Source organism: Myxine glutinosa, chromosome 10 (assembly GCF_964187855.1).
Source record: "Myxine glutinosa chromosome 10, kmMyxGlut1.1, whole genome shotgun sequence".
NCBI classification, from domain to species: Eukaryota; Metazoa; Chordata; class Myxini; order Myxiniformes; family Myxinidae; genus Myxine; species Myxine glutinosa.
The window spans coordinates 107,655,561-107,679,633 of NC_136270.1; the positions used below are offsets into that span (position 1 = coordinate 107,655,561).

The 24,073-nt window shown below is 50.4% G+C and overlaps 2 protein-coding genes across 5 annotated transcripts in view; one reads left to right on the top strand and one right to left on the bottom strand.

The window, feature by feature from the left end:
* Positions 1-15,787, bottom strand: part of LOC137433876 (5'-AMP-activated protein kinase subunit gamma-2) — a 216,020-nt gene extending 200,233 nt beyond the window's left edge. The window contains exon 1 of the mRNA XM_078785988.1: positions 15,762-15,787. Within this exon, the coding sequence (XP_078642114.1) occupies positions 15,762-15,772 (11 nt within the window). The 5' untranslated portion in view covers positions 15,773-15,787. The remainder of the gene's footprint in view (positions 1-15,761) is intronic.
* Positions 1-24,073, top strand: part of GALNT11 (polypeptide N-acetylgalactosaminyltransferase 11) — a 99,456-nt gene that overhangs the window by 13,450 nt on the left and 61,933 nt on the right. For all 4 annotated transcript variants that reach the window (XM_078785984.1, XM_078785985.1, XM_078785987.1 and 1 more), the window contains exons 4-6: positions 7,908-8,074; positions 16,484-16,609; positions 16,748-16,997. In XM_078785984.1, coding sequence (XP_078642110.1) covers positions 7,908-8,074; positions 16,484-16,609; positions 16,748-16,997 — 543 coding nt within the window. The remainder of the gene's footprint in view (positions 1-7,907; positions 8,075-16,483; positions 16,610-16,747; positions 16,998-24,073) is intronic.

Here is a 24,073-nt window from a genome sequence, read left to right on the forward strand (position 1 = left end):
TATGCCCACTGTCTGCTGGAGTATCTTGGGATCTGAATCCATGGGTATGCCCACTGTCTGCTGGAGTATCTTGGGATCTGAATCCATGGGTATGCCCACTGTCTGCTGGAGTATCTTGGGATCCGAACCCATGGGTATGCCCACTGTCTGCTGGAGTATCTTGGGATCCGAACCCATGGGTATGCCCACTGTCTGCTGGAGTATCTTGGGATCTGAATCCATGGGTATGCCCACTGTCTGCTGGAGTATCTTGGGATCTGAATCCATGGGTATGCCCACTGTCTGCTGGAGTATCTTGGGATCTGAATCCACGGGTATGCCCACTGTCTGCTGGAGTATCTTGGGATCTGAATCCATGGGTATGCCCACTGTCTGCTGGAGTATCTTGGGATCTGAATCCATGGGTATGCCCACTGTCTGCTGGAGTATCTTGGGATCTGAATCCATGGGTATGCCCACTGTCTGCTGGAGTATCTTGGGATCTGAATCCACGGGTATGCCCACTGTCTGCTGGAGTATCTTGGGATCTGAATCCATGGGTATGCCCACTGTCTTTTTTTTTTTTTTTTTTTTTTTTTTTGTATACAAGATCGAGGCTCGTGAAAGAGCGAACATTAATCACACAGAAAGACAAACAGACACATAAAACAAATAACATCGGGAGCGGTAGACAAGATGGGGAGAGAGGGGGAAGGACACAAACACAACATTTGAGAGCAGGGACCGAGAGACATGGAGACATCGAGAGATCTGTGGGAGGGAGAGGGCTTTGGGGGGGAGGCATGTGAAGGGGGGGAGGCATGTGAAGGGGGGGAGGCATGTGAAGGGGGGGGGGGGTGGGAGAGGTATAAACATATGGACACTGCCAGGATTTCCAGGAAATAAGTTGTATCTTGGGATCTGAACCCATGGGTATGCCCACTGTCTGCTGGAGTATCTTGGGATCTGAACCCATGGGTATGCCCACTGTCTGCTGGAGTATCTAGGGATCTGAATCCATGGGTATGCCCACTGTCTGCTGGAGTATCTTGGGATCTGAATCCATGGGTATGCCCACTGTCTGCTGGAGTATCTTGGGATCTGAATCCATGGGTATGCCCACTGTCTGCTGGAGTATCTTGGGATCTGAATCCATGGGTATGCCCACTGTCTGCTGGAGTATCTTGGGATCTGAATCCATGGGTATGCCCACTGTCTGCTGGAGTATCTTGGGATCTGAATCCATGGGTATGCCCACTGTCTGCTGGAGTATCTTGGGATCTGAATCCATGGGTATGCCCACTGTCTGCTGGAGTATCTTGGGATCTGAATCCATGGGTATGCCCACTGTCTGCTGGAGTATCTTGGGATCTGAATCCATGGGTATGCCCACTGTCTGTTGGAGTATCTTGGGATCTGAATCCATGGGTATGCCCACTGTCTGCTGGAGTATCTTGGGATCTGAATCCATGGGTATGCCCACTGTCTGCTGGAGTATCTTGGGATCTGAATCCATGGGTATGCCCACTGTCTGCTGGAGTATCTTGGGATCTGAATCCATGGGTATGCCCACTGTCTGCTGGAGTATCTTGGGATCTGAACCCATGGGTATGCCCACTGTCTGCTGGAGTATCTTGGGATCTGAACCCATGGGTATGCCCACTGTCTGCTGGAGTATCTAGGGATCTGAACCCACGGGTATGCCCACTGTCTGCTGGAGTATCTTGGGATCTGAACCCACGGGTATGCCCACTGTCTGCTGGAGTATCTTGGGATCTGAATCCATGGGTATGCCCACTGTCTGCTGGAGTATCTTGGGATCTGAATCCATGGGTATGCCCACTGTCTGCTGCAGTATCTGGGGATCTGAACCCACGGGTATGCCCACTGTCTGCTGGAGTATCTTGGGATCTGAATCCATGGGTATGCCCACTGTCTGCTGGAGTATCTTGGGATCGGAACCCATGGGTATGCCCACTGTCTGCTGGAGTATCTTGGGATCTGAACCCATGGGTATGCCCACTGTCTGCTGGAGTATCTTGGGATCTGAATCCATGGGTATGCCCACTGTCTGCTGGAGTATCTTGGGATCTGAACCCATGGGTATGCCCACTGCCTGCTGGAGTATCTTGGGATCTGAATCCATGGGTATGCCCACTGTCTGCTGGAGTATCTTGGGATCTGAATCCATGGGTATGCCCATTGTCTGCTGGGAGTATCTTGGGATCTGAATCCATGGGTATGCCCACTGTCTGCTGGAGTATCTTGGGATCTGAATCCATGGGTATGCCCACTGTCTGCTGGAGTATCTTGGGATCTGAATCCATGGGTATGCCCACTGTCTGCTGGGGTATCTTGGGATCTGAATCCATGGGTATGCCCACTGTCTGCTGGAGTATCTAGGGATCTGAACCCACGGGTATGCCCACTGTCTGCTGGAGTATCTTGGGATCTGAACCCACGGGTATGCCCACTGTCTGCTGGAGTATCTTGGGATCTGAATCCATGGGTATGCCCACTGTCTGCTGGAGTATCTTGGGATCTGAATCCATGGGTATGCCCACTGTCTGGAGTATCTGGGGATCTGAACCCACGGGTATGCCCACTGTCTGCTGGAGTATCTTGGGATCTGAATCCATGGGTATGCCCACTGTCTGCTGGAGTATCTTGGGATCGGAAGCCACGGGTATGCCCACTGTCTGCTGGAGTATCTTGGGATCTGAATCCATGGGTATGCCCACTGTCTGCTGGAGTATCTTGGGATCTGAATCCATGGGTATGCCCACTGTCTGCTGGAGTATCTTGGGATCTGAATCCATGGGTATGCCCACTGTCTGCTGGAGTATCTTGGGATCTGAATCCATGGGTATGCCCACTGTCTGCTGGAGTATCTTGGGATCTGAATCCATGGGTATGCCCACTGTCTGCTGGAGTATCTTGGGATCTGAATCCATGGGTATGCCCACTGTCTGCTGGAGTATCTTGGGATCTGAATCCACGGGTATGCCCACTGTCTGCTGGAGTATCTTGGGATCTGAATCCATGGGTATGCCCACTGTCTGCTGGAGTATCTTGGGATCTGAACCAATGGGTATGCCCACTGTCTGCTGGAGTATCTTGGGATCTGAACCCATGGGTATGCCCACTGTCTGCTGGAGTATCTAGGGATCTGAACCCACGGGTATGCCCACTGTCTGCTGGAGTATCTTGGGATCTGAACCCACGGGTATGCCCACTGTCTGCTGGAGTATCTTGGGATCTGAATCCATGGGTATGCCCACTGTCTGCTGGAGTATCTTGGGATCTGAATCCATGGGTATGCCCACTGTCTGCTGGAGTATCTGGGGATCTGAACCCACGGGTATGCCCACTGTCTGCTGGAGTATCTTGGGATCTGAATCCATGGGTATGCCCACTGTCTGCTGGAGTATCTTGGGATCGGAACCCATGGGTATGCCCACTGTCTGCTGGAGTATCTTGGGATCTGAACCCACGGGTATGCCCACTGTCTGCTGGAGTATCTTGGGATCTGAATCCATGGGTATGCCCACTGTCTGCTGGAGTATCTTGGGATCTGAACCCATGGGTATGCCCACTGCCTGCTGGAGTATCTTGGGATCTGAATCCATGGGTATGCCCACTGTCTGCTGGAGTATCTTGGGATCTGAATCCATGGGTATGCCCATTGTCTGCTGGGAGTATCTTGGGATCTGAATCCATGGGTATGCCCACTGTCTGCTGGAGTATCTTGGGATCTGAATCCATGGGTATGCCCGCTGTCTGCTGGAGTATCTTGGGATCTGAATCCATGGGTATGCCCACTGTCTGCTGGAGTATCTTGGGATCTGAATCCATGGGTATGCCCACTGTCTGCTGGAGTATCTAGGGATCTGAACCCACGGGTATGCCCACTGTCTGCTGGAGTATCTTGGGATCTGAACCCACGGGTATGCCCACTGTCTGCTGGAGTATCTTGGGATCTGAATCCATGGGTATGCCCACTGTCTGCTGGAGTATCTTGGGATCTGAATCCATGGGTATGCCCACTGTCTGGAGTATCTGGGGATCTGAACCCACGGGTATGCCCACTGTCTGCTGGAGTATCTTGGGATCTGAATCCATGGGTATGCCCACTGTCTGCTGGAGTATCTTGGGATCGGAACCCATGGGTATGCCCACTGTCTGCTGGAGTATCTTGGGATCTGAACCCACGGGTATGCCCACTGTCTGCTGGAGTATCTTGGGATCTGAATCCATGGGTATGCCCACTGTCTGCTGGAGTATCTTGGGATCTGAACCCATGGGTATGCCCACTGTCTGCTGGAGTATCTTGGGATCTGAATCCATGGGTATGCCCACTGTCTGCTGGAGTATCTTGGGATCTGAATCCATGGGTATGCCCATTGTCTGCTGGGAGTATCTTGGGATCTGAATCCATGGGTATGCCCACTGTCTGCTGGGAGTATCTTGGGATCTGAATCCATGGGTATGCCCACTGTCTGCTGGAGTATCTTGGGATCTGAATCCATGGGTATGCCCACTGTCTGCTGGAGTATCTTGGGATCTGAATCCACGGGTATGCCCACTGTCTGCTGGAGTATCTTGGGATCTGAATCCATGGGTATGCCCACTGTCTGCTGGAGTATCTTGGGATCTGAATCCATGGGTATGCCCACTGTCTGCTGGAGTATCTAGGGATCTGAACCCACGGGTATGCCCACTGTCTGCTGGAGTATCTTGGGATCTGAACCCACGGGTATGCCCACTGTCTACTGGAGTATCTTGGGATCTGAATCCATGGGTATGCCCACTGTCTGCTGGAGTATCTTGGGATCTGAATCCATGGGTATGCCCACTGTCTGCTGGAGTATCTGGGGATCTGAACCCACGGGTATGCCCACTGTCTGCTGGAGTATCTTGGGATCTGAATCCATGGGTATGCCCACTGTCTGCTGGAGTATCTTGGGATCGGAACCCATGGGTATGCCCACTGTCTGCTGGAGTATCTTGGGATCTGAACCCACGGGTATGCCCACTGTCTGCTGGAGTATCTTGGGATCTGAATCCATGGGTATGCCCACTGTCTGCTGGAGTATCTTGGGATCTGAACCCATGGGTATGCCCACTGTCTGCTGGAGTATCTTGGGATCTGAATCCATGGGTATGCCCACTGTCTGCTGGAGTATCTTGGGATCTGAATCCATGGGTATGCCCATTGTCTGCTGGGAGTATCTTGTTGCCAAATGTAAAGAAACTGTTGTTTAGCAGAAATCGAATACTTTCTTTGAGTTTACTTTTTGAAAACTACATGAATATTGATTATCCTTTACAGACCAGTGTGCTTTGTGTGCTTTACAGAGTTTTTTTTTTTTTTTTTTTGATATACATTAATGTATACTCTATTACCTCCTGCAAATGCTTTATCTATTGCTCTGTCCAATGCGGTTACGAGGTTGTCATGTGGAATGTTTGTGAACAATGTGGAAAAATCAAAGGTTGAAAGACATTTTGCCTTACCCTTGTTATTAATGTTGTGCACACTGTCGATTACCGGTTTGGAATTGTCAATGATCCAGAATTTCTTAATACCAGAATAAAACTTCACTTTTTCATGGTAGTTTTTTAAGCATTTATAGATTAGTTTCATTGCCGCTGTAATACTGCCCGACAAAGGTTTCAAACCACACACACACACACACACACACACACACACACACACACACACACACACACACACACACACACACACACACACACACACACACACACACACACACACACACACCGATGGATGCTTCCCCTTTCATAACTTCCATTATATAAATGAGCATTTCACGCGTTTTCTATTTTTTAAACGGTGAAGCCATTTCAATATTTGGCTATGTCCGTCCGTCAAAAATGAAACAGGAGAACCTTTCTAACCCACCGTGTTTAATTCTAAAGGGTAATTATAATGGGTTATAAAGGGTGATTCTACCGGGTTCTAAAGGATAAATCTAAAGGGGTATTCCAAAGGGTAATTGTACAGAGTTGTAAAGGATAATTCTAAAGGGTAATTGTAATCTATCTATAATTCCAGTAATCTCTGTGTGTGTGTATGTATGTATGTATGTATGTATGTATGTATGTATGTATGTATGTATGTCTGTGACCGCTGTTTCTCGACAACCACGGGTCCGATATACTTTAAACTTGCCAGGTATATTGCTGGGGACCCGAGGATGTGCCTTTTCAAGGTTTCATATTAATCGGACAAGTAGTTACCGAGCTATGTCCAAAAAACGATTCAACCAATCAGAGAGCAGCGAGCTATCACGTGTGCCGAACGTGGCGAACAGACTCTGCCTCGGACGGCACATTTGAGAGCGTATTCATTTATTTCACGTTGGAAAACTATGTTGCCGTTAAACTATGTTTTAAAACTAAATAAAACTAATTTGCGATTCATCGTAACTGCGATTTGCGACCTTCCGGACAGTGAAGACTTCACTTCCGGCAGCCAATCACAGAACGCGTTGTTGCGAGCCGAGCCGAGCGCGTGCGCCATTACGGTTCGTAATTCGATTTCTTCCGGAGAAAATAATAATTTCTCGATTTCTTATGCGCATTATTTCTCCCAGAGCGAAGGGCGGAAGCGAAGAGCGTTGTTTTTTTTGTTTACGGGCGTACGGGCGTACGGGCGGGGTAGAGCGTACGGGTAGCGTTTTTTTTTTTTTTTGGCAAGGAACGGGCACCCACGTACGGGCATGCCCTAGTGGGTTATAAAGGGTGATTCTCCCGGGTTCTAAAGGATAAATCTAAAGGGGTATTCCAAAGGGTAATTGTACAGAGTTGTAAAGGATAATTCTAAAGGGTAATTGTAATGGGTTATAAAGGGTGATTCTACCGGGTTCTAAAGGATAAATCTAAAGGGGTATTCCAAAGGGTAATTGTACAGAGTTGTAAAGGATAATTATAAAGGGTAATTATAATGGGTTATAAAGGGTGATTCTACCGGGTTCTAAAGGATAAATCTAAAGGGGTATTCCAAAGGGTAATTGTACAGAGTTGTAAAGGATAATTATAAAGGGTAATTATAATGGGTTATAAAGGGTGATTCTACCGGGTTCTAAAGGATAAATCTAAAGGGGTATTCCAAAGGGTAATTGTACAGAGTTGTAAAGGATAATTATAAAGGGTAATTATAATGGGTTATAAAGGGTGATTCTACCGGGTTCTAAAGGATAAATCTAAAGGGGTATTCCAAAGGGTAATTTTACAGAGTTGTAAAGGATAATTATAAAGGGTAATTATAATGGGTTATAAAGGGTGATTCTACCGGGTTCTAAAGGATAAATCTAAAGGGGTATTCCAAAGGGTAATTGTACAGAGTTGTAAAGGATAATTCTAAAGGGTAATTATAATGGGTTATAAAGGGTGATTCTACCGGGTTCTAAAGGATAAATCTAAAGGGGTATTCCAAAGGGTAATTTTACAGAGTTGTAAAGGATAATTATAAAGGGTAATTGTAATGGGTTATAAAGGGTGATTCTCCCGGGTTCTAAAGGATAAATCTAAAGGGGTATTCCAAAGGGTAATTGTACAGAGTTGTAAAGGATAATTATAAAGGGTAATTGTAATGGGTTATAAAGGGTGATTCTACCGGGTTCTAAAGGATAAATCTAAAGGGGTATTCCAAAGGGTAATTGTACAGAGTTGTAAAGGATAATTATAAAGGGTAATTCTAATGGGTTTTGTTTGTTTTTAGGCTTTGTCTGTGTCATATTAAAAATGCCAAAACTGAACCGCTTCCTTCAGACATGGGTGCGATATTTTTACTCACCCAATGATTCTTCTCTCACCCAAGGAAGAACAGGTTACAGCAGCAGGAATAACATCACAGAGCCTCTCTTTTACTGCTCTGTTTTTTGCTCACCCTTCCCTCACAGGTGTGCAGACAAGGAATATCCCTCACCTCTGCCACAAACTAGTGTGGTGATTTGTTTCTACAATGAGGCACAGTCAACCCTACTGCGTACTGTGCACACACTGCTTGCACGAACCCCAGCACCACTGCTGCATGAGATATTGCTGGTGGATGATGCCAGCAACCTTGGTATTGGGGAACAGGGGGTTTGGGGATGTGAGCATTGATTGACTAGTCATTCCAAATGTTGTCACATATAATCAGCACCATGCCGAGAAGGAGAGCACATGAAAGTACATTTTTGTTGTTACTGAGCTTTCTTTATACGTGTAAGGTACAAAGAAATGCAAGAAAGTGTGAGGCTGATTGGTTTGTCATGTCCAGTGGTGGCCCAGTGATCATAACACTGCTCTGGCCTTGCAAAGGTTGTGGGTTCAAATCCACCTGAGGGCAGCAGTGTTAAGAAATATTACTAGCTTTAGGAAACCAAACATGGCTCAGGGAAATTCCCGTGTCAGTATTGATAATTCCCCCACCCGGCAACGCCGGTACTGGAGGGCGTCACAGGATCGGTGAGTCTCCAAAATCCGCTTCGGGCTGTTGCGAAGATTCAGGACGATGTCGCGATTGTTGTGCTGCTCTCCGACCATGAGAACTGCAACGTCATTGTTGACTGGCCCTCCCCTTCCCTCCCCCTTCCCCCTCCCCCCTCCGTCCTCCCCTCCCCCTCCCTTCCCCCTCCACACTACCCCCTCCCCTTATCCCCTCCCCCTCTCCCTCCCTTTTCCCCCTCCCCCTCCCTTTTCCCCCTCCCCCTTCCCCTCCCCCCTACCCCTTCCCCCCTTCCCCCTCCCCCCTCCCGTTCCCCCCTACCCCTTCCCCCTCCCCCTCCCCCCTGCCCCTTCCCCTCCCCCTCCCACCCCTCTCCTCTCCCATCCCTCCCCCTCCCCTTCCCCCTCCCCTCCTCTCCTCCCCTCCCCCCCCTTCCTCTCCCCCTCCCCCCTCTTCTCCCTCACGTTTATACACGGAATGCCGGGTACTTCCCCCCCCCTCTTCTCCCCTCCCCCCTCTCCTCCCCTCCCCCCCGTTCCCCTCCCCCCCTCTCCTCCCCTCCCCCCCCGTTCCCCTCCCCTCCTCTTTCCCCTCCCCTCCCCTCCCCCGCCCGGCAATGCCGGGTACTTCTGCTAGTAATCTATAAACTCTCATCGTGGTGCTTGCAGAGCAAGGTATAAATGTGTGTGCCATACACCTCGGATGGTCATTAAAACTCGGGAGTCCCTTCTGCTCGCATTAGTCGGTGGATGTAAAAGATCTCACAGCAAAGAGGAGGCGAGTCATCACCGGCACACTAAGCCGATTTGCACATTTCTGGCCCACTGCACAGGGGCAGTGCATCACTGGCACAGATCTGCCTCAACGGGGATGCAACTCACGGGCAGAATTCAAAATTTCTTTCCAGGCCATGATGCATTCACAAACAAACTGGAAATTTGAGTTTGGCATGAACCCCATCAGCACCGTTGTTCATTAAAAAAAAAAATCGACATTCGGATGAAATGGATTTATCCTGCATTCGCAAAACATCTGCATCTTGTTTTACTTCACACACGTTGAATTTATTCACCATGTACAAACTGTTTAGAGGTACTCTTTATATTACTTCAACACACTAACAGCACTAAGTGGTTTGTTGTATGTTGCAAGTTTTCTTTATATCCTCCCTTGCCTGTTTTCCTTTTGTATGTTGCTGTTTACATCATGACAGTTTAGCCTTTTCTTTTATTAGCCGGTACGCCCACACAGTGGGAGATGGAGTTTTGCAATCGCTTGTGTGTGTGTGTCTGTTTATGTGTGTGTGTGTGTCTCTGTGTGTGTGTGTGTGTCTGTTTGTCTCTCTCTGTGTGTGTCTCTGTGTGTGTGTGTGTCTCTGTGTGTGTGTGTCTCTGTGTGTGTGTGTCTCTGTGTGTGTGTGTCTCTGTGTGTGTGTGTCTCTGTGTGTGTGTCTCTGTGTGTGTGTGTGTGTGTGTGTGTGTGTCTGTGTGTGTGTGTGTGTGTGTGTCTATCTGTGTGTGTGTGTGTCTCTGTGTCTGTGTGTGTGTGTGTGTCTGTGTGTGTGTGTGTGTCTCTGTTTGTGTGTGTGTGTGTCTCTGTGTGTGTGTGTGTGTGTGTGTGTGTCTCTCTGTGTGTCTGTGTGTGTGTGTGTGTGTCTCTCTGTGTGTGTGTGTGTGTCTCTGTGTGTGTGTCTCTGTGTGTGTGTGTGTCTCTCTGTGTGTGTGTGTCTGTGTGTGTGTGTGTGTGTGTGTGTGTGTCTGTGTGTGTCTGTGTGTGTCTGACCGCTGTCTGGGCCATAGCTTTTTTAATAATTACGCTTTTGTCATCAAATTTTCAACAAACCTATATTATGACAATATGGAGAAAATGTTTAATAAATGGATCAAAATGTTAAAGGCAAAGTTGAAGGAACTGCGCTCCAACGCGAGTCGAAAGAATTGACGCGACCAAAGACGGAATTCGTCCGAGTTGCTTTATTGAAACAAAACAGCTCAGGTATTCTGACAAGCCAGTTTATCGGGCAGCAATATATATACACATTTATGTCGGGAAGTTTTCCCGGCAAAAGCTATACCGGGCATGCCCGGGTATCAAGTGCGAGCCTTGGAAAGGCGAGTCTGGACCTGCCCGGGCGTGTTTGGCTGCGGCCTGGCAAGTCGAGGCTGGGCGTGCCCGGGCGCTCTGGGCGAGCCCTGGAAAGGCGATAGCGGGCATGCCCGGACGCTCTGGGCGAGCCCTGGAAAGGCGATAGCGGGCATGCCCGGACGCTCTGGGCGAGCCCTGGAAAGGCGATAGCGGGCATGCCCGGACGCTCTGGGCGAGCCCTGGAAAGGCGATAGCGGGCATGCCCGGACGCTCTGGGCGAGCCCTGGAAAGGCGAGAGCGGGCATGCCCGGGAAAGACGAGACCGGGCGTGCCCGGGAGGTTCGGGCGTGCCCGGGAACAGTGAGTCCGGGCATGCCCGGGAGAGGCGCGTCTGGCCGTGTTCTGGCCGGTGCAAGGCGATTATGTACATCCAGCGGTAACCGCTACACACGCCCCTCCAGAATCGACCTACACCGGCAGGGTCAATTTAAGGGGGGTCCGGATGACCCGGCCGAAGCGACCCCTGGAGGGTCGTGGGGAGGGGTCTGACGTGGTGGTGGGTGGTCGAGCGGGGGGAACTGTGGACGGGGGGCGGCCTCGCCGCGGAGGAAGGGCCAACCGTGGTGGTCGGTCGACGTCCATGTGCGCCGGTTTGAGGCGGTCCACAGAAATCCGGTCCGGCCGGCCGCCGAAGTCGACGATGAAAGACTTGTCGCCCCGTCGCAGGACCCGGAAGGGCCCGTCGTACGGCGGCCGGAGTGGCCCCCGGTGCGCGTCATGACGCACAAAGACGTACTCCGCTGTGCGAAGCGCCGGGGGGACGTAGGACTGGGGGCCACCGTGGCGGGACGTCGGCACGGGGTCAAATCGTCGGGCGGCCTCCTGGAGGTCCGAGCGCTGGCGAGCGGCGGACCAGGGACTGGTAGCGTCAGGCACGAATTCGCCCGGGACGCGGAGTGGCTGGCCGTAGACGAGCTCGGCGGCGGACGCCTGGAGGTCTTCCTTGGGGGCCGTGCGAAGGCCCAAAAGGACCCACGGCAGCCGGTCGGCCCAACCGTCGTCCTGAAGGCCGGCCATGAGTGCGGCCTTCATGGAGCGGTGAAACCGCTCGCACAACCCATTGGCTTGGGGGTGGTAGGCCGTGGTGCGGTGCAGCGTGACCCCCAACGAACGGGCGACTGCGCCCCAAAGCTCAGACGTGAACTGTGGGCCGCGGTCGGACGAGATGTCCGCTGGTGTGCCGAAGCGCGTGACCCAGGTGTCGATGAACGCCTGCGCCACGTCGGCGGTGGTGGTGGAGGTGAGGGGCACGGCCTCCGGCCACCTGGTGGTCCTGTCCACCATGGTGAGCAGGTGGGTGAACCCCCGCGAGGGGGGCAGGGGACCCACCAGGTCCACGTGGACGTGGTCGAAACGCCGTTCAGGCACGGCGAAAGGTGCCAGCGGGGCCTGGGTGTGGCGGTGGACCTTGGCTCGCTGGCAGGCCGTGCAGGCGTTGGCCCAGTCGCGGATGTTTCGTCGAAGGCCGTGCCAGACGAAACGCGCCGACACCAGCTTCTGAGAAGCTTTCCGGCCCGGGTGAGAAAGGCCGTGGATGGAGGCGAAGATGCGGCGCTGCCAGGAAACGGGCACGATGGGGCGAGGCTGGCCCTGGGAGACGTCGCAGAGCAGGACGGTGCCCGCGAAGGGGATGTCGGCCAGGCGGAGGCCCGTGTCCGCCACGCGGAGTGCCTGCACCGAGGCGTCGGTGGTCTGGTCGGCCGCCATGAGCGTGAAGTCCACGCCGAGGTGGACCGCGTTCGCGCTGGCCCGCGAAAGGCAGTCGGCCACGGCGTTGTCTTTGCCGGCGACGTGCTGGATGTCCGTGGTGAACTCCGACACGGCGGAGAGGTGGCGCTGCTGGCGGTCCGACCATGGCTCCGTGACCTTAGCCATTGCGTAGACCAACGGCTTGTGGTCGACGAAAGCCGTGAACGGGCGGCCCTCCAGGAGGTGTCGGAAATGGCGAACGGCCAGGAATAGCCCGAGCAGCTCGCGGTCGAACGTGCTGTAGTTTAACTCGTTCGGCCGGAGTTGCCGGCTGAAAAAAGCGAGTGGCTGCCAAACCCCGTCCACCCATTGCTCATGGACGGCGCCCACCTCGTAGTTGGAGGCATCCGTAGTGAGGGCGATGGGCGCGTTGAGCACCGGGTGAGCCAGCAGCGTTGCGTCGGCGAGGGCCCGTTTGGCACTGGCGAAGGCCGCGTCCATGGCCGCGGACCAAACAATGTCATGCTTGGCCGGCTTGCCCCGGAGGGCCTCGTAAAGGGGCCGCATGAGCTGAGCAGCGCGGGGCACGAATCGGTGATAAAAATTCACCATGCCGAGGAACTCTTGGAGGGTCTTGATGGAACGGGGACGCGGGAACGTGGTGATGGCCTCGACCTTGGTCGGCAGCGGCACGGCCCCGGTCTTGGTGATGCGGTGGCCCAAAAAGTCAACGGTCGTCGCGCCGAAGTGGCATTTGACCGGGTTGACAATTAAGCCGTGCTCGCTGAGGCGACCGAACAGTGTTCGGAGGTGGAGGAGGTGCTCGGCGCGGGACGTGCTGGCGACGAGGATGTCGTCCAGATAGACGAAAAGAAACGGCAGGTCGCGCAGCACGCCGTCCATCAAGCGCTGGAACGCCTGGGCCGCATTCTTGAGGCCAAACGGCATCCGCAAAAATTCGAACAGTCCGAACGGCGTGATGACGGCCGTCTTCGGGACGTCGGCCGCCCGGACAGGTACCTGGTGGTAGCCCCGTATCAGGTCAATTTTCGAAAAGATGACCCATCCCGCCAAACGGGTGGAAAAGTCCTGAATATGCGGGATCGGGTACCTGTCGGGGGTGGTAGCGTCATTGAGACGGCGGTAGTCGCCACACGGGCGCCATCCACCCCCCGGCTTTGGCACGATGTGCAGTGGCGAGGCCCACGCGCTATCGGAGCGCCGCACGATGCCGAGGTGCTCCAACGCGTCGAATTCGGCCTTTGCCACGGCGAGCTTGGCTGGGCCGAGGCGGCGGGCCCTGGCGTAGACCGGCGGGCCCGTAGTGGGTATGTGGTGCTCGATCCCGTGCCGCACCGCGACGGCCGAAAACGTCGGCCGCGTGAGGGCCGGGAATTCCACGAGCAGGCGAGCGAACTCGTTCGTTGCCGGGAGGGCGCACGCCAGTTCGGTCGGCGCGGAGCTGCTCATTGTGCACGCCAGGGAGCTGAAGGTCTCGGCGTGGACAAGGCGACGTCGTTTGACGTCGACCAGCAGCCCGTGCGCGCAGAGGAAGTCGGCGCCCAGCAAAGCCACGGGGACGCTGGCGGTAACAAAAGTCCATTGAAAGCGCTGGCTGCCGAAGCAGAGGGTGACGACGCGTGGGCCGAAAGTGCGTATGGCCGAGCCATTAGCAGCGACCAAAGAGGGGCCGCAAACTGCGTCCAGCCTGTCCTGCTCGGAGGCAGGTATGACGCTCAGTTGGGCGCCGGTGTCGCACAGGAAACGCCGTCCAGACGCTTTGTCCCGAATAAACAGCAAGTTGCCCGAGTGGCCGGCGCTCATGGCTGGGAATGAACCGGCCGGCCGTTTCCCGACCTGCCGAAAGTGCACGGGGGCCGGCACGTCCGAGCCTTGTGTCCGAACCTGGCGTGGTAATAACACCACGCCCGGTCAGTTGGAGGCCCCGGCCGTCGTGTCGGAAGCGGGCGGTGCGGCGTGGCGGCCGCCAGTTGCACCGGCAGTTCGGCCTCCAACCGCGCAGGGCGCTCGGGCGTCGTGGGCGTCGCCTCGGACGGCGGCGGGCTCCAGGTAACCGCGCCGATGTGCTGGCCCGCCGAGGAGATCTTATCGGCTTCCCTGGCGAGGGCGCGGGAATCCGTGATCAACGTGCCAGCCAGGGCGAGGCGTACCGGGTTAGGCAGCTGACGGAGGAACAGCTCCCGGAACAGGAATGCCGGAGAGTGCTCGCCGAGCAACGAGAGCATATAGTCCATGCGCTCGGACGGGCGCGTGTCGCCGAGCTCGGGCAGGTCAAGCAGGCGCCGTGCGCGTGCTGCCGGTGAGAGGGCGAAAGCGCCGAGGAGGAGCGTCTTCAGCGCGTCGTATTTGTCAGCAGCCGGCGGGTGCTGGAGGAGGCTCAAGGCGCGGGCCGCGGTGGCGCAACCGAGCGCCGCCACAACATGGTGGAAGCGGGTGTCGTCCGCGGTGATGCCTCGCAGGGCGAACTGGGAGTCTGCCTGGGCGAACCAAACAGCCGCGTGAGCCTCCCAGAAGGTAGGCAGTTTAAGCGTCACTGCCGTATCCATGTCGGTAGGTCACCAATGAAGGAACTGCGCTCCAACGCGAGTCGAAAGAAGTGACGCGACCAAAGACGGAATTCGTCCGAGTTGCTTTATTGAAACAAAACAGCTCAGGTATTCTGACAAGCCCGTTTATCGGGCAGCAATATATATACACATTTATGTCGGGAAGTTTGCCCGGGAAAAGCTATACCGGGCATGCCCGGGTATCAAGGGCGAGCCTTGGAAAGGCGAGTCTGGACCTGCCCGGGCGTGTTTGGCTGCGGCCTGGCAAGTCGAGGCTGGGCGTGCCCGGGCGCTCTGGGCGAGCCCTGGAAAGGCGATAGCGGGCATGCCCGGACGCTCTGGGCGAGCCCTGGAAAGGCGATAGCGGGCATGCCCGGACGCTCTGGGCGAGCCCTGGAAAGGCGATAGCGGGCATGCCCGGACGCTCTGGGCGAGCCGTGGAAAGGCGATAGCGGGCATGCCCGGACGCTCTGGGCGAGCCCTGGAAAGGCGATAGCGGGCATGCCCGGACGCTCTGGGCGAGCCCTGGAAAGGCGAGAGCGGGCATGCCCGGGAAAGACGAGACCGGGCGTGCCCGGGAGGTTCGGGCGTGCCCGGGAACAGTGAGTCCGGGCATGCCCGGGAGAGGCGCGTCTGGCCGTGTTCTGGCCGGTGCAAGGCGATTATGTACATCCAGCGGTAACCGCTACAAAGTCATAATAACTATAAATAACCCTTATAAGCCCCACCACAGCACGTTTTTATTTTTTATACTTTTTATTGTTTTGTATACAAGATCGAGGCTCGTGTAAGAGCTTGCACATTAAACACACATTGGCACACACAATGATGAATCACCCTGCCTGTGAAACACCAAACTGACAGTTCATAGCTGGGTCGGGATTACATCCCAGGCTAGACAGCTTAGAGACGAGTGTGCATACCTCGAGGGCATCCTGTCAGCCTAGTTTCCTTGGTTATTGGGCACAATCGTGGACGAGTCGCCACTCCGATGCAGGATACCCAGACGGCTCATTCATCCTAACAAGCTGGCACTCATTTTGCCCACCTGGGAAGGATGACAGGCTGAGTCAACCCCTCCTGGTGTTAATTAAATGGCATGACAGGGGATTGAACTCAGGACCTTGCAATCTCAAGCCAGCAACCTGAACTATTGAGCCAACACCTGGCTTTACCTGTGAAAATATGGCATTATAATAAATATGTATACTCTGAAAAATTAACTTACATCGTGCATTTCCTGACTTGGACTGGTGTGACACCTGAGTTTGAGTGTTGTAACACAACGACTGAAAGTTTTATTTTATGGTAGAAATGGCACACTACATCTGAGAAGCTAGTGCTGTGGTGGTGGGGAAGTGGGAGGTCAAACACAGGGCTTGCTGAGCTTCTTCTTCTTTTTTTTTTGGGTGACATCCCTTTGGCTTAGAGGAAGCTTGTCTCGACATGTTTTCAGGTTTTAAGTGCAGGAAATACAAAGTGGAAGAATTCGAAGTTGTGGTAGCGATACTCCAATGTTATTCCTTTTTAATATATCACGATAATAAGAATCGCCCGACCAGGTGGCTTTGTGACCACATATTTATTTATTTATTTATTACCAACATGAACTCAATTGGATTACATGCTTGCTTTGCTCTTGCAGATGAACTTCAGGGGGAATTGGAGAGATATGTTCGAGACAAGCTGCCATCTAAGGTTCAACTGGTGCGAAACGAGAAGCGTGAGGGTCTCATTCGTGGGCGTGTGGCTGGTGCTGTTAAAGCCACTGGTCAGTCAGCATTCACAAAGCCTCATGTTTTTTAATAGACTCCATAATCTCTTACATTTCCATCTTTTCCATATTCCCTCAGAAAATGATGAAATTCAAATTGAGGTTGCGATAGACTCTACTGTATGTGTTGGGCAGGTGAGGTTCTGGTGTTTTTGGACAGTCACTGTGAGGTGAATCAGCACTGGCTGGAACCACTTCTGTCCCGCATTCAAGAACATCCTTCTTCAGCTGTCTGCCCTATCATTGATATCATCAACCCTGACACATTCTCCTACTCTGCTTCCCCACTTGTGCGTGGTGGCTTTAACTGGGGTCTGCACTTCCGCTGGGATGCAGTGCCACCAGAATTGCTTTCTTCACCCAATGCTGAAATTGAACCAATCAGGTATGTTGACTTTTGCACACTCAAAGGAAACGTCACAAAGATTTTTTTGTTAAGTGACATTCAGTTTATTAAATGCATGTTGGGTCACATGATCAATATCAGGTTATTTAGATTTGAATACAGCATCAAATCCACCATAGAACTGGCCATGTGTGAAGAGGAGATAGTGGTGTACACCGGCCAGATGCAGAGGAGCAGTCCAAGCACTACCCCTTCCATGCTGACAAAGAGACGTGCCATTCCCTGAGCCATCGTGACATGACAGACGGACATACGTCATGTGAACTTTGATGCTCGCTCACCGAAAACGCCATTATTTCGTGTTTTTACATGAGTTTGATTAATGATTGAAGCCTTTGTTTTGACATTGATCTTCCTGCCAAGCGCTCTTGAATTAACTGGAGCTTATCATATATGTACAGTCACGTGAAAAAGTAAGTACACCCCATGTAAAGTTTTGACTTTTTCAACATATTTCAACATACAGATATTTGATCTTCATTTCAACAATATTGATAGATAAAGATGATATAATATAACAAATATCATGAAACATTTACATTTTGTAGTCCATTGTATAATTTAAATAAACATAAATGCAAATTTCGCATGTGGAAAAAGTAAGTACACCCCTACATTTATCACTACTTCAAATACCTAAAATTAGAATCAGGTGCACCAGCTCCGGTGCAAATGATTAGAACATCGTTAGATAGGATCTTGGAGGAACCTGTCTTATTTAAACCTCAGACATTTACTTTGGTTTGCTCTTTGTTGTTGAAATGTGCGGCGTCACCATGCCTAGATCCAAAGAGCTCTCTGAGGCCTTCAGAAAGAAGGTTATAGATGCCAACAAGTCTGGGAAGGGATTTAAAAAGATCTCCAAACAATTTGAAATGAATCATTCGACTGTGCGGAAGATCATCTACAAGTGGAGAAGATTCCAAACCACTGCCAACTTGTTCAGGCCAGGCCGCCACAGCAAGTTCAGCCCGAGAGCAGACCGCAAGATGCTGAAAGAAGTCTCTAAGAACCCCAGAATGTCATCACGGGACCTACAGGTAGCTCTTGCCACTGTTGATGTCAAAGTGCACGAGTCTACCATGAGAAAGAGGCTGCACAAATTTGATCTACATGGGAGGTGTGCCAGGAGGAAACCTTTGCTGTCCAGAAAGAACATCAGGGCAAGACTCAAGTTTGCCAATGAACACCTAGGCAAAGACCAGCACTTCTGGAACAATGTGCTCTGGGCAGATGAGTCAAAGGTAGAGCTATTTGGCCACAGTACCAGAAGACATGTTTGGCGAAAAACCAAAGACAGCATTTGACCACAAGAACCTGACACCAACTGTAAAGCATGGTGGTGGAAATATTATGGTTTGGGGCAGCTTTGCTGCACCAGGACCTGGGCAGCTCACCATCATAGAATCCACGATGAATTCTTCATTGTACCAGAGGGTGATTGAGGATAATGTGAGGCCATCTGTCGGAAAGTTGAAGCTCAACCGAAGGAGGACCTTGCAACATGACAATGACTCTAAACATACCAGTAAATCCACCAAGGAATGGCTGAAAAGAAAGAAATGGAGAGTTCTGGAATGGCCAAGTCAAAGCCCGGATCTAAATCCCATCGAGATGTTGTGGGGGGATTTGAAACGAGCTGTGCATGCAAGAAACCTCTCAAACATCGCACAGCTGAAAGAATTCTGCATGGAGGAGTGGGCAAAAATTTCTCCCAGTCGATGTCAGAAACTGGTAGACAGTTATAAGAAACGCCGACTTGAGGTTGTTTCTGCCAAAGGGGGCAATACCACCTATTAGATCCAAGGGTGTACTTACTTTTTCCACATGCGAAATTTGCATTTATGTTAATTTAAATTATACAATGGACTACAAAATGTAAATGTTTCATGATATTTGTTATATTATATCACCGTTATCAATCAATGTTGTTGAAATGAAGATCAAATAACTGTATGTTGAAATATGTTGAAAAAGTCAAAACTTTACATGGGGTGTCCTTACTTTTTCACGTGACTGTATATAAATAAATAATTATATATATATATATATATATATATATATATATATATATATATATATATATATATATATATATATATATATATATATATATATATGACGAGAATAGAACCATGTTCCACACCTTGAGTTCAAGAGATAACAAGATTTAATGATGAACCAATATCACAGCGCTGTGGAGGGTGTAAGAGTCATACCATTCACAATTGAACAGCATGGCCACATACACTCCTAGAAAATTGGCAACCAAGAGTTTCTTTATATACACAAAATTATACAAAAAATCTCCGCTGAAAAATGAGCACGGACAAAGGAAAAACTGGCTCGACCTCGACATCTCCCACCGAAACCCTATCTTCTTTGGCATGGGGAGAAAGAGCACAAGAGCACCGTGACATTCTCAAAACTTATCTTCCATGTTGGCTTTTGGTCAAGGACAGACAGACGCGTTTTCACTAGGGGGTCTAACGGAGCAAGCGGTTTCACTATCTTTCTACATTTTTTGGCACAGTTGGAAAATATAGCATAGTTAAAAAGCAAGAGGGAACATAGTAAGCTTAATCCTTTTCACAAAGCAACCATTATTAAATGCAAACCACAATTACATAAGGCACAATAAAAGGCATGATCTCGACATTCCCCCATTTGGTCTCTACGAGACTACGTATCACAGAGACCAGGCCACATCGGCTTTATTTGCAAAGCAAAAGAGAATAGTGTTATATGTGGCCACATGGGGCTTTATTGAGTGTTGTATGTGTGTCCTCCAAGGGCATGCCACGCACACAAAGTACCTCGCATGCACGCTTGAAAGGTGTGTCATGTTGTGCATGTTTGGAACATGAAGATCTATTAACTTTTCAGATCCGCAACGAAGGCGCCTGGTCCGGCCAAGGATATTGCCCGGGGGGGCGGTCTGACAGCCCACCCTTGGAGCAGCGTAGATGCGGCTGAAATCCCCCCCAATCGAAGGGCTCCCCGTCCTCGCACAGACCCGGTCCTTGCCGATCTTCGAAGTTAATCGACGTCCATGCTGTTGTTCTGAGGAATACATAATGTAATTAATATCTTGTGTCACGTGTTCCTGGTCAGAGTACAGAGCATTACAATTCAAAGTAAAGAGAGAGACTTCCTTTTGTGTCAAAGACGTTCATGGACGCATAATCAGCTTGTGGAACCAGAGTATCAGTGTCAGGTCCTTTGGCAGCCAGACCCAGCATTGCAGTCAGATCCATAGTCGGATCAAGCGGAGATGTGCAGCTGTGTGCTGTTATAATACATAAGAAGCATTAGCCAATTCCCGCAGGGGATTTACAACAAAATCATCACAATAAATCAAATAAATCAACAGTCTTCTGATGCGCCGGTCACATCGGCATCGCCCAGGGGCTCGTTCAGGTCGACGGCCTCGGCGGTCAAGATCATGGTCTTCCGACGGCGGTTTCTTCATCGTCCATCCTGAAAAATACTTTCTTACACACACCATGATCAAATTCCTAGCCCCCCGTCCCACCAATTGGCATTTAGTTACCTTATCTCTCAGATGGTTGGCTTATTCATAGCCGCATTTCCTGTGTCGTGTCTGGAAATTCAAATGCCATATTTACTTTCACCAATTTCCGAAAATACCTTCCTTTTAATCATCTTCCCTACATCTAATAATACATGATTTACCAACCATTTCCCCCCCAACCATAATCGGTCAATGGAAATAATCGGTATTCTCCCCTTCAAAATTTCACTGTTATCCTATCAATACCTGGACATTTTTTCCCTTCCTTCCTAGATACGCGAATTTCACACCAGTATAAACCCACTGGAAAAATTATCTGAAAAATAACGAAATCGTCTCCAAGTTCTCTAGCTAATCTCCATCCGCAATCACCAACTTTACCCTCCTATGCATTTTGCCTTAGGTTTTAGAACCTAGAGTCTACCAAAACAACAACAACTAGCCTCCCAAAGCCACTTCCCTGCAAGAGCGGGGGTTAGCCTTGCGGTCCCCATGACAATCTTCTTCATTTTGCTCTATCACCTCCCTTTGAGCAATAATTCAATTGATGTGATTCCCACATACCTGGTGGAGTTCTGTTCACCTGGTCTGCAGAGCCGTGATCCAATCTTCACCAGCCCCCAATCACCTCCTCGATTGGGGTCATTCTGCATGTAGCAATCTAACACAACGTTTTTAAACGAAATTCACAACTTTACATTCATTGGTCCCCCCAGTGCAAGCCAACCCCTTGTATCACCTTCTTATCACAAAAACAACAGTCCATAACTAACCACTTTCCTTTATTTCCTGTCTTTTCCATTAACTTTTTACAACCTTTTCCTCTACTTCCTCAACAATTCCTGCAGTCACCTGTCATTGACAAATAATCCATCTGAGTCGACTTTCCAATCCAATCATCTTTGCACTTTCCACGACCTTCTTCACACTTCCTCCCAAACCTTTCCTTCAGACACAACCCACATGAGTTATGAATACAATTTCCCCTTTCAGGCACGTGTCTAGCCACTCACAAAGTGTCCACAAGACAACGTCACCATATTTCACACCTCGGACCAGCCAGGGGTCTATCGAGAGATGCATCCTAATGTTAATCAGCTCTCGAGAGCTCAATTTTGAACAGGGGTAAAACCAGCAATACTTAATTCTGCCAAGCAAGAGGCCAGAGCAGTATCACTCCCTCTTCCCTCTGCCCACCATATCTGGCAGACAGACAATGGCGAGCCACAAGCCCCAACCCTACAAGGCTCCAGCTCCCATCCAAAGGACACAAACTCCCTCAGACTGGCATAATCTCTTTGCCAGCTTATGTACGAACCAAGATTGCAAACAAATAGTTTTCCAAACAAAACTCAGTTGTCACCCTATTGCACCATATTGGCAGAATTCACTTCAGCTCTCTACCACTCTTGTGTCGAGTGGTGCCCCAAAATGACATTGCACGAACCCTTTCAATACCTGTCTAAACCTACTGCCATTTAACGACGCTTCCCAGATGACGGTTCCCCATACACTATTCTGGCACAAAATTGTTGCATCCCACAGATGCCACGATTATTTGAACAAACTCATTTTCCTAATCCACCTTTTCAATTTTCATTTCAATTTAAAGTTAATCCAATGTCCTCTAATACCTCTCTTAGCATCCCATGCACCTGTTGCAGACACCTGTTTTAGCCTCTGGCCCAATAGCTGCCCAATAAACAAATAATAAAAATAAAATAACCTGATCTATTTATTGAAATAGACCGAATTCTCATGTTGGTCAATTTTTTCACCAACTGTGACTCGCGTCAATCCTGCCATTCCCAACCACATTTCCAGCGAGGATGACGTCACTATTTCACACCTTTCCTTCCTTGAACAGCGGGAGTCCTCCAAGAGATGCATTCCGATGTAAATCACTTCAAAGTGCCTAATTGGCCCTCCCTGGAATCACACCTTTAACATTACCGGCACCGCCCTTTCTTGGTTCAAATCCTACCTCTGACAGACACAAATCCACTGCTCAACTCTATCCTGACGGACTGCATCACTGAAATAAAATCCTGGCTTCAAATCAACTTTCTCAAACTTAACTATGATAAATCTGAAATAATCGCATCATCTTCCTTCGAACTCAGAGCACACCGACCAGTATACATCAAACATTGGATTCATATTTCCACAGAACTCCACCACTCTGTTAAATTCTAAACATGCCCAATGGGCAATCCACGAAAAAATCAAAGCATTTTCAGTCCCCCTTTTCCCATACACTAGCCAGTGTAAGTCAGCCAAACATAAACAAAGAGGTTCCAGCGAGCTGTGACCTCCATAACTCTAAACAACTCCACTGGCACTTTTTAAAACAAACTTTCCCAGTCACTTACTAAAATAAAGTGCAGCTCTTGTCCGTAGATATACGTTAACCAAGGTTACATGAGACTTGACAACAATAGTACTGCCCCGTGGAGCAAGGCATCAGAGACAACTCCCCTCTCCACCTGGACTTACCCCAGGTAGAATTTGGCTACCTACAGAGAAAGTACCTGCACAACACATTTACAAACCAATTCGTCCCCTCGTATTAGGGGACATCACAAATGTTCCACCACAATTCACAGCAGGTGACCAACCACCTGCCTTCTGTCGAAGTCCAGTCCAATTTTCTGAGTTTCCATTCACAGACAGACAGACAGACGAACCCCCAACGTACTAACAGGATGGTCTCACAGAGGCCATTCCATTCAAATCTGTAGGCTGCCACGATTCTTCCCGCCAGGACACACCATCATAGTCACCATAGTCACACGACATGTCAGCAGACACAGTGAATGACATTCGACACCATAACAGACACCGCAGACACTGCTCCTCCTTGATCCATATCTGCAGACGCAGTCAGACACACCCAGTCGGACAGACAGACTGGCTCCACATTACAACTGCAAACATCCGAAATGACAACAGCTAACACCAAATATTTATTGTCCCCCTTTCAGGGAAGTCAAATCAACCACCATTAAAGCACAAAACAGAAAACGACCATATACTCAGAGTATATACCATATACTCAGAGTGAGACCCGAAAATCAAGCAGACAGACCGACAATCGAACCTGTCTTTCGACACTGCCGAACGACAAGTCTGCAGACACTGAGGGAGTGACATTCGACCCCCAGTAGACACCGCGGACACCGCTTTGGTCCGCACCTGCAACTCCATCACGCGCCTCCAACTTCTTTTTCGGCGCATCGATCAACACAAATGTACCGACGCATCTTATATTCTACACATTGCTATCCAACCTTTCGCCACAGTCCTATCACAAACAACGTATCTCTCGCGGCATGCATGGCGGGAATCACACTCGTATTGCACCAACATGGAATTCGAGCACATTCCATAGCTGCGAAAATATTGTGCTGGACAAGACATTATTATCATCGACTTGCGCTTTCACACGCATGGCAAAGTCCACGGATGTACAAAGTCGAAGTGCCCTCTCCCTTAATTGATCCACACTGCACCTCGGCAC